We start from the raw sequence: 13832 nt of genomic DNA, 5'->3' as shown, positions 1-13832 counted from the left end.
TAGTGGAGCTAATTGATCTGAAAATTTTTTTTTTTAATTTTTTGCGGAATTTTACTATCTACAATTTCCTACAATTTTTTACAATGTCTTTCTTTTATTTTTATTTCAAAATTCTCATTCTTTGTATATATTCTGATGTTTCTAATTTGTGTGTACTTCTTATATTAATCTGCTCTACTGATGCTGCTGTAATCTGGAATTTCCCCTCGTGGGACAAATAAAGGAATATTGAATTGAATTGAACCATTTGGACCTGTCGATTTACTACTGTTCATTGACTGTATTGCTTCTTTAATTTCTGATAGAATGAGAGCGGCATTCAGTTTCGAATTGTTTTCAGGTGATTCTTTGGGTAAGTTCAATTTTTCAAAAAAGTTGTTTTGTTGATTTTCATCTGCGAGGGATTCTGAGGTATATAGTTGGGAGAAAAAAGATCTAAAAGTATTATTTATTTTGTCTGGGTCCGAGGTTATTGAGCCTGATTCGTCGGTTATCTGAATAATTTGATTCGATGCTGTTCTTGCCTTCAGCTGATGAGCCAAGAGGCGACCAGCTTTGTCACCATGCTCATATACTAGCCCCCAAGAGCGAAGGAGAAGTTGTTCAGCTTCGGAAGTGAGAAGGAGATCAAGTTCTGTTTGGAGTTTTATTTTTTCTTTATGTAAATCAGGCGTATTTGTGGATGAGAGGGAATTATCCAAATCAGTGATAGCTTTCTCCAACTCTTCCTGCTGGGATCTGCGTAATTTATTTGCATGAGACATAAAAGAGAAAGCAATGAGCTCACAAATTTATGGTCGTCCCAGTTGGGAGCATAGACTGACATTAAGATTACCTGTTTTTCGTCTAGTGTACCAGTGGCAATAACATAGCAACCGTTTGGATCTGTAATTATTTTATCTGAGGTGAAATGAACATTTTTCCGGATAAGCATAGCCATGCCCCTTGTTTTTACATTGAAACAAGAATGAAAAGTCTGGTCAATCCAAGGTCTATTTAATTTCCTATACTTGGAATTGCATAAATGCGTTTCTTAGAGGAACATTATGTCAGTGTGGTCGGTCTAACTCTGCGTTGTGTTATTTTAATCACAGACACACTCCTTACTGGTCACAATTCAATTTTTATTGCCCTTTTGATACCTGCATTATGAAGAAGAAACATTCACAAATGTTTACAGGTTCTCTCATACAGGGTCTCTGTGCTCTTTCTTTCTGGAAAAAGTCCGGGCGGAAAGAGAGTAAGATGCACAATAGCATAAACCAAAGATGAATAAATTGCAAACTGCATCAACTTAAACTAATTTCTAGCAAAGAAATGAAACAAATAAATAAACTGTACAAACTCACATACCTGCATTATGAAGAAACATTCACAAATGTTTACAGGTTCTCTCATATAGGCTCTCTGTGCTCTTTCTACATTATGGAGAATCACAACACATCTCCATTACCAACCTTCTCAATAGCACACCCTAGCATGGCAAGTTAGGTAGCAGCCCTGCAACACACAGAAACCGTAACAACTTCCCCTCCAAATACTGAGTTTATACATGAACAGAAACAACACAACAGTTCTACAACATAAAACTATGACTACACCAACTTTACAAATGTTTTTAAGTAACCTACAACCTTTTAAAACCATTAAACAATGAAAATACAGAGCGTAGCAAAACTGCGTACATTTCTGGAAAAAGTCCGGGCGGAAAGAGGAAGTAAAACCCCGCGAAACGCGGTAAATACAGTTTTAGAAAGTAAAATATTCGCTATACTTCCTATTATCCTCAGACCCTTTCCTCAATATATTTGTGCTTAAAACATGATCATTAGAATTAACAACAATACAATTTTTGTTCCAGTATATTAATAGCTCTCAAGGAAGTAAGGAAAATGACAGCCAAAATGCTGCCCTTCAAAATAAAAGCTTGTGCTTCCTTGCCTTGTTCATGATATAGCGCAACATCACACCATTACATCAGCATTTAAATTTTTAATGTGTGTCAAGACTTTTGTATGTTTGATTGCAGCGTTTAGCCCACCAGTATTCAGTGAAACTATCCTCACAGCCTGTCCACAAGCGGCTCCCCCCTTGATTACACTAGCCATGGTTCGGGGTCCAGCAGCAGTATTGTCAGGTCAGTCTGGAGGAGCAAGCAGCAACAAGTTAGTGGAATCCTCTGTACAGAAACAGCACGATGTAAAGTGAATGCACACACAGCACAATCTCAAAGTAAACAAAATCAAGTGAAAACGTTCTTCCCCATCTTTTTCCCCCTGCCCCGATCATCAAAACTAAACCCAAATGTTCAAACTTCCCTTTCTACGTCTTCTTTCTTTTTCTTCTTGTCTACTTGTCTCAGCTTTAGCAGCTTTTAAAGATCAGTTGGAACCCCCATATTAATGAATTTTGATAGGAACTCTGAACACATTTTCGTTATCCTGAATTGAATGCCAAAAATGATTCAACACCACTTAAATAATAACAATAATAAATAAATAAATCCTTAAATTATAATAATAGTTATTAGTTGTGTATTAACTTGCCAAACTTTTTCGAATTCAGATATGAAATGAAAAGAAAATGAGAGATAATGAAATAAATTATAATAAACTAATACAGGATATTTTTTTCTTTAATTAACCTTAAATTAGAATTAAGTGTAGCCAGCTCCTGAACCAGCTGGGATAGCACCAAGGCTAGCATAGGACAGCAGTTGAATGGTAAACATCAGGCCTGGGCCCTAGCGTATCTGGTTAGTCCTTGAGTCCCTTGAAATAAACAAAATAGCTAACTTAGTACGTCGTCCTTGAAAGATGATACGTGCTAGTGTTACAGCCTGAAAAGGGAGATATGAAAGAAGGTGCTCGGACACAACACAAGTAAAATAAGACATGAGTTTAGTATTCAAGAAAATAGTCCATAAACCAATAAACATGAACTCACATTATAAAACCCCAATGTACAGCAATAAAATATCCTCTAAAGCATTTACAACAATGTGTCTCTTCTGTGTTATTTCATGTTTCTTATCACATTCACATACTTCAATAATGAGCACACATTATCTTTCAAACACACATAAATGTGACAAAAGTTACTCACACACATAAACACTAGCAACTTTACTAAATGTGTGTTTTACTGAAACAAGCAGAGTCAAACCGCACACAGCACGCGTTGTAGTGGTGCTAGCCACAAGTCCCTCTGCGCTAGCCACTGCAAAAACAGAGTTCAGCTAGCTGCTTAACGGTATGTCAATTAACCGCAAACAATCTAAACACTATCCTTAAAACATACAAATTTCAGTCAGTATGACGACAGAACATTAACAAAACGTGATCAAACATACATTAAAAGTTGAGAGAGTAATTGCTCATTTTGTACCTGAAAAGGGAGATATGAATGAAGGTGCTCGGACGCGATGCTTTTGGCATCTGTCTGCTGCTTCATTGAGAATGAGACATGGCACCAAGAGCTCCTCCTCAGGGACTCTGCAGGCATAACTAATCAATCACAGATCCCACCCTTCACAGGGCCAGCAAGTCGATTATGAAGTACATATAGGCACCTCCACGCTTTCTCAACGTCTTCCCCATCATACCAACTGTTTTTCAACACTTCAATCCCTTTTGCAGGACTTTTACATTTTAAGGACGTTTTTAATAACTGTTTACATGCTAAACAAATTTGCATATTCAAACAATCAATGATCAGCATTCAAACAAAAATCAATCTATCACACTAGGGCTTTACAGGCTTCCGTCGCAATTTAAAGACTTACCAAAACGTAGTCAGCTCCTCTTATGAGGAAGCTAATTTAGCATGACTCACATTAGTCGAGGATGGCGTAGCTAGTAAGCTAATCGGGCCTCAGGGCCTGTTGGTAGGTGGTGGCTTCCTCAGGTGATGAGAATCTCTTCTTCACTCCGCTGTCCAGAGTAATCTGTAAGCGGGCTGGGAAGAGAAGCACTGGTCAAAGACCCAGGTTGTAGAGGTCAGCCATCGCCGTTCGGTACTTAGCTCGCTCCTCTGCGACTTCAGGCGCATAGTCCTCAAAGATCTGGATTGGCGACCCTCGGTACTGAAGTTTCCCTCAGCTCTTACGAGCCTCACGAATGATCAGTTTGTGGTCTGGTAGCAATGAAGGTGAAGTATTACTGGTCTGGGCCGCAAGCCAGGTTGGGGCTTAGCGGTGAGCGCTCTGTGGGCCCGGTCCAGTTAAGGAGGGGACTGAAGAATCCGGTCGCTGAATACTTCAGCCAGGAGGTCAGTGAAGAAGCTCGTGGGCCTGGGTCCTTCTATTGAATCTGGGAGGCCGATTATCCTTATGTTGTTTCTGTGGCTGCGGCTTTCAAGATCAATAGTCTTAGCTGTTAGCTTGGTGTTGCTATTTGCTAATGCTACACACCTCTCCTCCAGAGCTTGAATTTGTTGATCTTGCAGTTCAGCGTGAGATTCCAGTGAGTCCATACGCTGACCATGCTCTGTTATGGTTGTCTGTATTTTGTCAGGTCTTGATTCCAGAGCCGCAAATGCACTTTTGAAGTCGACTGCAATGCTAGCTCTGTGGTCTTCTATCATGCTAGCTATGCTAGCTAGCACCGTGCTGTTATCTGTCGGGGAGGGGGCCGCGTCCGTTTCTGTCATTATAGGCTCTTTTTTCTTCCTTGGCATTCGTCTAAGATGTTCAGGGCTCAGATGTTAACTACTTAACTCTTAGTTGGTCGGGGTTTTGAGAAAAATCTAAAAAAAAAAAAAATTCACCCAAACCAGGACAGCACACACTCTTGAAACACCTTTTAACACTTTGCTGTCTGAGATTTCCTGACCCAGTCCCTCCCCATCACTTAAGGCAGGCAACCTTGAGAGAGCAATAGCATTTTTATGAAGCTTGCCTGGCCGATGTAAAGGGCGAGCAATGTCTGCAAAGCAAAGCCTGCAAAGCCCTTCACAAAAACGCTAAACCTATAAAGCTCTGGACCTCCGTCTGGTTCCTTGGGACAGGCCACTCCTTTACTGCAGCCACCTTAGCAGGGTCTGCCATCAGCCCCTCAGCAGAAATGACGTGCCCCAAGTAGTGAACCTGAGTAGAGAACAGATTACATTTGGAGGGTTTAACTTTCAGATTGGCCTGCTGAAGTTTTACAAGCACCTCATCAAGGCGAGCCAGATGCTCCTGAAATGTACGCCCGAATACAATAATATCATCTAAATACACCCGACAGGTGTCCAAGGGCTGCACGAGGCCCTAATGATCCCACTGTCGAGCATTTGTTTCAGGTTATCGCCTGTTGCAAATGAAGAGGGACTATTGGTGGAGGTAGTTTAATGGGCCTAGCATCACCTGCATCAATCTCATGCATAGTCAAATGAGTCCTGCCCAAGTCGGTCTCACCTTGGCTAAAGACAGGAAGATTCCTGTACAGTAGCCGTTTTGCTGCCTCAATTTGCTCAGCTGAGAGACCCTTAGTTTCCACCCCAAACTGACTCATGAGACTATCCACCAACCAGGGCTGCAACATATTTTCCTCCTCCCCACTACGCTCTCCCACACCATCAACCTCTATGTCAGTGAAGAGCGTAACCACCTTCATGCCTTTTTTTAATGTCAAAGCATCATTAGTTACATTAATGACCCATACTGGCAATGTCCCCTTCTCCACTTTACAGACCGCCTGGGCCACAAGTAAGTCACAATGCTTTGACAGGGCTGAGGAGGGCTCTAACATTCCCTCTGCATAGTCCCCCCAACCACTCTGGACCATGCCTGAAATTATAGCTTCGCTCCGTGGTGGTACAACTGTATCTGAATGGACAACAACCGTCTGGGGTTCTGATGTTGGGTTGGGATCTTCAAGGGAGAATGTCTTTCCCATTAGCTGGCAGGCCTTACTACTGAGATCAATAACAGTACCATACCTGGACAAAAAAAACCCAGCAAAATTTCCTCTGATGGTATATCTGACACCAAGAACTCAGCAACCAAGGCCAAGGAATCGAACTGGCACACTGCCTGACAGCTCCCAAGAATCTGCATCACCCCACCATTTGCTACTCTTGTATGCCCAGCATACTCTTGTAAATCAGCCCCTCCCTTTGTTAAAGACAGCCATATCTGTTTAGGTATAATGCTCCAGTATGTTTCTCCAGTATCAACCAACACATGGTAACTTGACCCACCTATCTTGGCAGCAAGGTAGCCAGAGCCGGTTTAAGCCTCTTGGGGGCCCCAGTGGACAATGACAAAAGGGGGGCGGGCATTGGGTGTGTGCCCCCTCTAGTTTTCCTGTAAATAAGGGCAGTTACATCGTATATGCCGGTTACAGCCACATCTTGACTTATGGGTCATTCAGGTGCATGATTTTCAGGCTCTGACATTTTTAAAGATCCCACCGCTGCCACCAGTGTAATAAATGCGGGTTTTGTCTTTAGCAATGAATGCCAGAAATGTCAGAATCCTTGAACACAGAGGAGGGCGGCGTACAAAAAAGGACAATCTTTATTAACAACAGTTAAGTAATTCATAAAATGAGTGGAGAGCTACAATCAGGTAAGATGAAGGTCACAGGGGGAACATGCTAGATTCCCTTAAAGCTGCATCACACACACACACACTTAAGGCACGCTATTTGATCACAGCACACAAGTTGAAGAACCACTACACACAAGGCTAGTCTCACTAGCTTCAAGGCACACCTGTGAACACGGCACGCTAAGGTGAAGGACCACTGTACACATGGCTAAACTTTTAGCATAAGGCAACACCACCCAGGCATGCCAGCACCCTCTGTTTGGAGGCACTACAATACCTTAAAAGGAGAACCATAAAGCATCCCACCCGTAGGCTCGTCACTCCCCCACAGCAACCCTCCCACTCCACACTATTAAAATGTTACACAATACCTGTACAATATAAGAAAGATATATAATGTTCTTAAAAATGTACTTAACTCGCCTACTTGGCGAGTTCCTTCCCCGGGGTCTGAGCTCGTGTCGCTGTCCAACTCCCCGGGGAAACGGCTTCGCTGGACGGTGAGAACAAGAACCGGCTGGCGGCAGTGTCGGCGTTACAGCAGGAAGCAGCGATGTCACACAGGGAGAGGTGGCGGCCCAGCACTCTCTGTGGTGACCCCTGGTCTGGCTACAGGAGGCACCCAGCCTCCCCTCCTAGCATACACACAGCTAACACCCCTAGCCACCTGTCTTCATCGCTGGCAGCTCTAGATCACTGCGAACGACATCCCCCTCCTAGCAGAGTGCTGTGCCACCGTGCGTGTTGCTCCAACCACACCCATGCTGCATCTGCCAGTCTCTTTTACTGCTCATCTCCCTCTGTCCTGCCAATCAGTCACATCTGCATCAGGGGCCTCATTTATAAAACATTGCGTAGAATCCATACTAAAAGTGTGCGTACGCCCAAAAGCTGAAAATGGCGTACGCCAAAAAATATTCGGATTTATAAAACGTGCGTACTCACACCTGCACGCAAATTTCCCTTTATAAATCACACTCCACCTGGAAGATTGCGCAGGTGGATTCACCTCACATCCCGCCCCCGACACACCCACATTTTACCATGAATGGTCAATGCAAAGTACCTCATGAATGACTTTGCATATAAATATACCTGCTGATCAATGGCATTTTACGTTCGATCATGGCAGAGAAAAGAAAAAGAAATTTTACGGAGACTGAAATCGAGGTGCTTGTGGGTGAGGTGGAGGCCAGAAAGGATATTTTGTTTGGTGGTCACGGTAGTGGCGTCACGAATAAAATAATAATAATTAAAAAAAATGAGTGGCGGCACGTCGTCACCGCAGTGAATAGTTCCAGTGCCACAGAGCGATCTGTGGCAGAAATTACAGATCCCTACACTACTGTGCGTCAGGATGAATGAGTCATGTGCTGACCCAGACCACCGTGCCACTACATTCGTCAAGATCATGTCCGAGGTACAAATAATTTGTACATTGAGTGAATGCACATTTTTTCGATTCACATAAGCAAATTCATTTTCACTCGGAGCCCTTATAGCAATGTGAGTGCAGTCAATTGCGCCGATTAAATTTGGGAAACCGGACATTGCTGCAAATTGCCTTTTAATGTTGGCCTGTTCACCCACAGTGTAAGGAAACCTGATGTATCGACTGGTCATTTTTATAATGCCATCCAAAACGGCTGGCATTATGGCGCTGAGGGATGGCTGCGATATCCCAGACCTAAGGACATAATTTAACTGAATTATACCCAAAAGGGGCTTTAGACAGACAATGTAATATTATATAATATTAATCATATCAGACACTTACCTGTCGGCTAATTCCCACTGAAAGGAGCCAGTCGCCAGAAACCCCCGAGTGGTCAGCACCTGGATATGCACCGGGATGGCGCGGTTCCGGCGAGTGGGTCTATCTGACACTGGGCCCAGTTCAGCACATAGATCCAAGAGCACCGCTCTAGGGAATCTAAATCGGCTTATTAGCCAGTCATCATCATGGGCCAGGGAATCTCCGTGGTCCCGAAAACTTCTCTCCATCCTGATCCTACCATTTGCGTGATCTTCCAGCAGTGCCAGCGCATCCATTGTGCAGCATTACGCACGAGTGTCACCGCACTATTTATATGCTTACTCAGCAAACTGAATGATTGTTGCACACCTTGTCACAATTAATACTAATCCATCAGTGCCATCCACCGCTCTGTATCATTTGAAGATGGAAGTATGATATATGAACATTGTGCATACAGTAGTAGGCCTAACGGCTCATTAAAGGAACACATCTATAACACTGCAGACTTGGGTGTTTATGATTACGCGGGTCTATAAGTCTGATATGTGATGACATTAAATGTATGAGATCAATCTGGCTTCAATTCACCACCACACCATCTGCATCGCCAGTTTCCCCGTCTCCAAAATGTTCGTACGCAAGCATCAAAGTTGGCGTACCGGTGCGCACATTCTCACGCTAAGTTTATTTTTATAAATCACAACCTTTGCGTAGAAAGTTGCGTACGCAACTTCCAAGCCCCGTTTTGTGCGTAAGCAAGTTTTATAAATGAGGCCCCAGATCAGTAATTGGGGAGTCCTTGCTCCTGATGTCATCAGCTGGTGAGTCTCACCAAGTCACATCATAATATACATATGTGTACATATATGTGTGTGTGTGTGTGTACATATATATACATATATATGAATGTATATATATGTAATATTATATTTTAGCATTTATATTTTATATTCTTAATCCATATATTCTTAATTCATTTTACATTTTATCAGTGGTCGTAGTTTGCTTTGGGGTTGTGAGGCTTATTTTTGTCGAACTAAAATTTGAAATCTGCTGATTCATACAGAGGTGGCCTAATGCTTTAATGTTTAAAAGGTAGCTGTGTGATTTTACTTATTTATTTTCCTTATGCGCTCTTTTATATTTTAATGGGAATTTGTTTGCAGTGTTGTATTTTAATGCCAACCTAAAAGTGTGACATCTTTGTATGTTTCCTTTTTTTAGTTTACAAGTACCATACCAGTTTCGCATACCTCAGCATACAATCCCAACAATATAAAAGTCAAGGCAATATCAACTAATAAAAGGCAGTCTAATAAAATTCCAGCTACGATCCCTACGATTAGCTGCAAAGGTCTAATAGCATTAGGAAGTTGGCATGTGCAAAACCAGTAGGGTAGCTGACCAAACACACAGGCCAAACAACACCGGTGAATCAGCTCAGGCAAAGTAACAGTCTGGCATTTAATATGAAAAAGGAAACATTGCAAAAGTCAGTTATGGCAAATGGCAAGGAATATCTTGAAACGTGTAACCCTCCTACAACACCATGCCAGTTTGGGTTATCTTGCTCAATAGAGGCCCTTCTTTCAACCAGCACCAATAAAGATGACTGACTCTTATTGTAGCTCAAACAGGGGACAGGAGTCTTCTTCTAAAGGACTAGATTAAATATTTAAACCAACATAGTATGATGACAGAATTAAAACAAGACCAGATTTGTCTGGTCAAAGCTTAAAAACTTAGAGCAGCATCAACGCAGTGCAACATTAAAAGATGCTGCCGTTAAAAACAGTCTGACAGCAGTTGGGATGAAGAATCTACAGTAGCGTTCTTTCTTGCTCACTGGATGCTGCGGTCTGCTACTGAATGTCAGCCTGGCTAACATTCTCCTCTCACCCACTTCCCCTCTCACCTCACTTTATGGTCCAGAGGAGAGTCCAGGACAAAGCCAGCTCTCCTGACCAGTTTGTTTAGTCTTTTCCTGTCCCTCTCTTAGCTCCCATAACTCCAGCAGACCACAGCATAGAAAACTGCAGATGCCACCACAGAGTAATGAAATGTTTTTAACAGTGTCCGATATCAGGGTGGGATAGTCTTTTTGGCTTAAAGTTTTATCCACTTGATCCTATATTTGCATGCTTGTTCTGTGCAGCGGTGCTCCTGTTTCTTTAACAGCGGAAAAACTTTTTTTGTGCAGGTAAAACCAAGAACCTCACACTATTATGTGACATCTGACATACTCCAAAGGACCTCAGTCTTCTCAGCAGCTGCAAACGACTTTGGTACCTCCTGTACAGGGCATCTGCGTTGTTAGTCAGTCCAGAGGTAACAGAATGGTCTCCTGTGGTGCTTCAATGCTGTTTATCACCTTGTCAGATTTGCAGTTTCACAACCATACAGATCGCGGCCTGTCTGTCAGGCAGACAGTGATCTAGGACAGTGGTTCCCAAGCTTTTTTCCTTGAAGTCCCCTCGCCTGTGTCCAAGACAGGCCAGGCCCCCCCCAACCCCAACACCTACCTGCATACAGGCACTCGAAGAATAAAGTGAATAATTACAAACTTTTATTTGCAAAAATAAAAGGTCATAGGTAATAAATAGCTTAATAAATTTAAATGTGGATGAAAAATATGTTTTAATTTGGATTATACAGAGTTCTGATTATCCAATCGGGTGTGTTATTGGGATTTTATAAATTCAATGTGCACAAATATAATTTTGGGAACCTCACAACCTCAGCACAGACAAAATTGTGCGCACCCCCTGCAATTTCTGGTTGGGAACCACTGTTCTAGAGGACATTTCATCGCTCATCCAAAAGGCTTCTTCAGTTCTAACTGACTGGTGGGGAGTCCCAGGCATTTATCCTCTTGCAGGATCATAGCTCCTCCCAGCTATCATGCAAGTTGTTAGCCTTACATGAGTCATAGTGTGTATGGCTCAATAGGTGTTGATGGGTGAGAATGGGTGGATGGTTGACCCACCTGCCCATCATGTGACTCAATAGGGTCACGTGAGTCCTGGTGTGAATGGCTGTTAAGCTGCCTGGAGAGAGCTCTCAGGACTGCATTGTAAGTGGCTGGTAAGGGGTGTCCTAGACCAGTAGTCCCTGCCCAACACTTAATTCACTCTTGCTGTGTTCCTGTAATGGAGGTGATGAGAATTGCTGCTGTCACCACCTCCGTCACGGTCTCTGGTCCGCGGCCGCCGCGGGCATAGCCCTCTCAGGCGGTCTCCCCACTGCTTCCTGTCTCGGTTTCATCTTCTCTCCATATTTACCGCTCGCGTCTGCACCCTCTCACGCCTTCTCTGCTCACCTGCTCTCCTCTCGCTGCTCGTTTCCACGTGCGCCCAATGACGTCCCTCCTCCCCGTATCCAATTGGTTGTGCACCGCTCCATTCCTCAAGGCTATTGGCCAGTCTATAACAGGTAATGCACTTCACAGGTGCAAGTTATCAGTCTAATTACAAAGGGTGCTCCGGTTGGAAGTAAAACTCCTCAAAATCACGTCACGCTAAAACCATGCAATAAAACATAATAAAAACACCACTACAAACAACACAATAAAAGCATGCAAGATAATAAATAAGTAAAACACAATAAAACAGAATGGTTGCATAAAAAAATAACTTAAGACTTCCGCCGTGCGACATCCCTACTGCATGGTACAACTTGGCTTGGCTCGGTTCAACTCGCTCTTTTTAGATATTCTATTGTTAAATGTTGCGGATAGTATCTCATACATTTCTGGTATTACCCCAGTTGAACCAATACTTGGTGGAGTGAAAACACTGCAGACCACTGATTGGTCAGAGAACACAGAGCAATCAGAGTCATCTAGTCATTTGCATTCTGATGACAGACTTCCTAAATGTTCCAGCTTTTTTTTTTTCAACAATCTTTTATCTTGCTGCATTCAGTCTTTTATGAAACAAGGTTTGTCTCCTTGTTGTGACAAACAAATGTTTTAAAAAGCTCTCGTAATACTTTATTTGAAAAGCTGAGTTTCAACATTTTAAAAATTCTGTTTCAATGTTTCGTTACTGCTTTGTCAATATTTTAAGGCCCATGACTTGTGCTTAGATACCAGGGTCTTCTGCCTCCATAGTCCTCCACTCGTTTTCAGGGAAAATTACAAAAAATAAATAAAAAAATGAAGTGCAGACTCCCAGTAGGCCAAGGAGAGAGATGGGCACCAAAAGTCACCTACAATGTATTGGGCACTACTCCAGCATCTTGCTAGTTCATTACACATCCTGGTACCAGCTTTGATCATACACCAAACTGCAGAGACTGGAGTACTATTGTGATATTCCTTCACTACCAACCAGTATCTTTAATGGATACTGACCACAAAACACACTATAATACATTTGATAGACTGTTTCCAGAACAGATTACAGTCTGTGTATAATTGCAGACATTTGATGGACTGTTTGGGATACCTAGCTTGAGAGCTTACGATTTATGAACAGTTTAGAAAACAGTTTATATATTATAATGCACTGTGTGTTCATACAGAAATTCATTGGTGCTTCAAAAATGAGTGCCTTTGAATGTTATCGACTAAAGTGTTTTTACAACATGTTCAGTCTGCTTTGAATGCATCTTGTACAAATGAAGTTTAGATAGAGTGTTCAGTGTAATTACAAATGTTTAATCTCATGGTTAGTGAGAAAATCTTCTTAAATGTGAAGATGTTTAGCTAGGGATGAGTAGTATTTTGCTTCAAGTAGCCAAAGTAAGCCAAATGTTTTATGCAAGATAGGAAGATACGTGTTTTTGAAGGGACAGGTATAGAAAATAAAAGAGAAGTTAGTTGGTGATGTCACCATTATATAGCCTGTAGGGGGAACTCTTGGTCCAGTTGCTGTTGATTCCAACTGAAGTTATGACTGTCTGTTCAGGGGAGTAACATGAACAGTGGGGTTAATTTATGTGTTTTCATTAGCTTTTTGACAACTATGGGGTTCAATGGCACAGAGGAAAACGATATGTAAGACATATATGTCATACTTTTATTCACTGCTGGTTTGGGTCTGCATGGGATTCGTTGGTAACAAGAAAAATATGGACAACAGTTAGTAGAGTGGTTGTCCACCTATCAGATTGGTGGTTCAATCCCTGGCTTCAGGAGTCTTCATGAGGACAAGATACTGAGCTGTCCCTCCAAAACTCCAATTCTTGTGGAACATCTTCAAGGTTCAAGGTTCAAGGTTCTTTAATTGTCATTTTAACATGTTTGATATGAAGGAACAAGATTTGTCTCTCAGGACCAGCGGCAAACACAATAATAAAATATTTAAAACACAATAATAAATATGTTCACAATAAATAATAAACCTAAATAAGTAATAAGCCAAAAAAAGTCACAGAGTGAGTTAAGAGTTCACAAGCCTAACAGCCTCTGGGAAAAAGCTGCACTTGAGCCTTGTTGTTCTGGCTCTGAGGCTGCACAGCCTTCTGCCTGAGGGGAGGGGGGTGAACAGTTCGTGAGCAGGGTGGGTGGGGTCCATCATGATGGAGGATGCTCTG

At 42.3% G+C, this 13832-nt stretch overlaps 1 protein-coding gene across 2 annotated transcripts in view; it reads right to left on the bottom strand.

The window, feature by feature from the left end:
• Nucleotides 1-1112: 1112 nt before the first annotated feature.
• nfic (nuclear factor I/C) overlaps nt 1113-13832 on the bottom strand; it is a 184250-nt gene continuing 171530 nt past the window's right edge. For both annotated transcript variants that reach the window (XM_076722651.1, XM_076722673.1), the window contains exon 13: nt 1113-2143. In XM_076722651.1, coding sequence (XP_076578766.1) covers nt 2096-2143 — 48 coding nt within the window. In that variant the 3' untranslated portion in view covers nt 1113-2095. The remainder of the gene's footprint in view (nt 2144-13832) is intronic.

Source organism: Chaetodon auriga, chromosome 3, assembly GCF_051107435.1.
Source record: "Chaetodon auriga isolate fChaAug3 chromosome 3, fChaAug3.hap1, whole genome shotgun sequence".
Taxonomy (NCBI): Eukaryota; Metazoa; Chordata; class Actinopteri; order Chaetodontiformes; family Chaetodontidae; genus Chaetodon; species Chaetodon auriga.
Note: the sequence above shows the minus strand (reverse complement) of the source record. Positions and strands in the feature narration are given on the sequence as shown.